The 747-nt window shown below is 55.4% G+C and overlaps 1 protein-coding gene across 1 annotated transcript in view; it reads left to right on the forward strand.

The window, feature by feature from the left end:
* The window catches only part of UBE2H (ubiquitin conjugating enzyme E2 H), a 49987-nt gene extending 49547 nt beyond the window's left edge, over window positions 1-440 (forward strand). Inside the window, exon 7 of the mRNA XM_051625022.1 lies at window positions 325-440. Coding sequence (XP_051480982.1) covers window positions 325-440 — 116 coding nt within the window. The remainder of the gene's footprint in view (window positions 1-324) is intronic.
* Window positions 441-747: the final 307 nt, after the last annotated feature.

Below are 747 nucleotides of genomic sequence, written 5' to 3' on the forward strand. Positions count from 1 at the left end.
GAGGGATTCAGATCAGCCTGTGAATGCTACCTGGGACATGACATCTCTGAAAGATTCCACCCCTCTGGTGGGGGGAAACAAAAAAGCTTTTTGAGGTGGAGCAATCCCTCCAGCCAGCAGCACAGGGTGGGCAGCCCCTGGACCGGCATTCCAAGGGTTGGAGGCAGCAGGTTCCTGACCCAGACTTTCCCAAAAAAGCAGCCCAATCCCTTTTGATTCAGGGTTCTGTGGCAGGGAGCAGAGCTCCGTCCTGCCAAGGACACTGCTTTAATAACAGGAGGTGGCAGAGCAGGGCTGGGTGTCCTCAGATAACCCCCTGTGCAGACAGGAAAGCTTACGAGTTAATCGCTGGCCAGGTGGGTGACCCCGGCGCTTCGCAGGCCTCCAACATCCCTCCTTTTGGGATCTCAAAGGTCTCCCTGGGTAGGGAAGCTCTGTGATCCCCCCAGCCAAAGGGCTGCCCCACACCAGAAAGGTTATGGCCAGTCCATGGTCCAACCCAGGAATGGCTTTGCTGGTGTGATGGTTCAATACGGTGGAGTCAGGAGAAGGGACAGAGATCCCAGAGGGGTTTCTAATGGAGGAGAGTTTCAGGTGAGGAAATGCTGAAATGGGAGCTCACACTCAGCCCTCTGGAAGAAAAATCTCCTATCAGACCCTGCAAGGACATGTAGCACACCCCAGTTGAATCAGAAGCAGGCACAGACCTGGAGACTTGGCCTGGGATGCACCTAAAATCCCGGCTCC

This window comes from Apus apus, chromosome 1 (assembly GCF_020740795.1).
Source record: "Apus apus isolate bApuApu2 chromosome 1, bApuApu2.pri.cur, whole genome shotgun sequence".
Lineage (NCBI taxonomy): Eukaryota > Metazoa > Chordata > Aves > Apodiformes > Apodidae > Apus > Apus apus.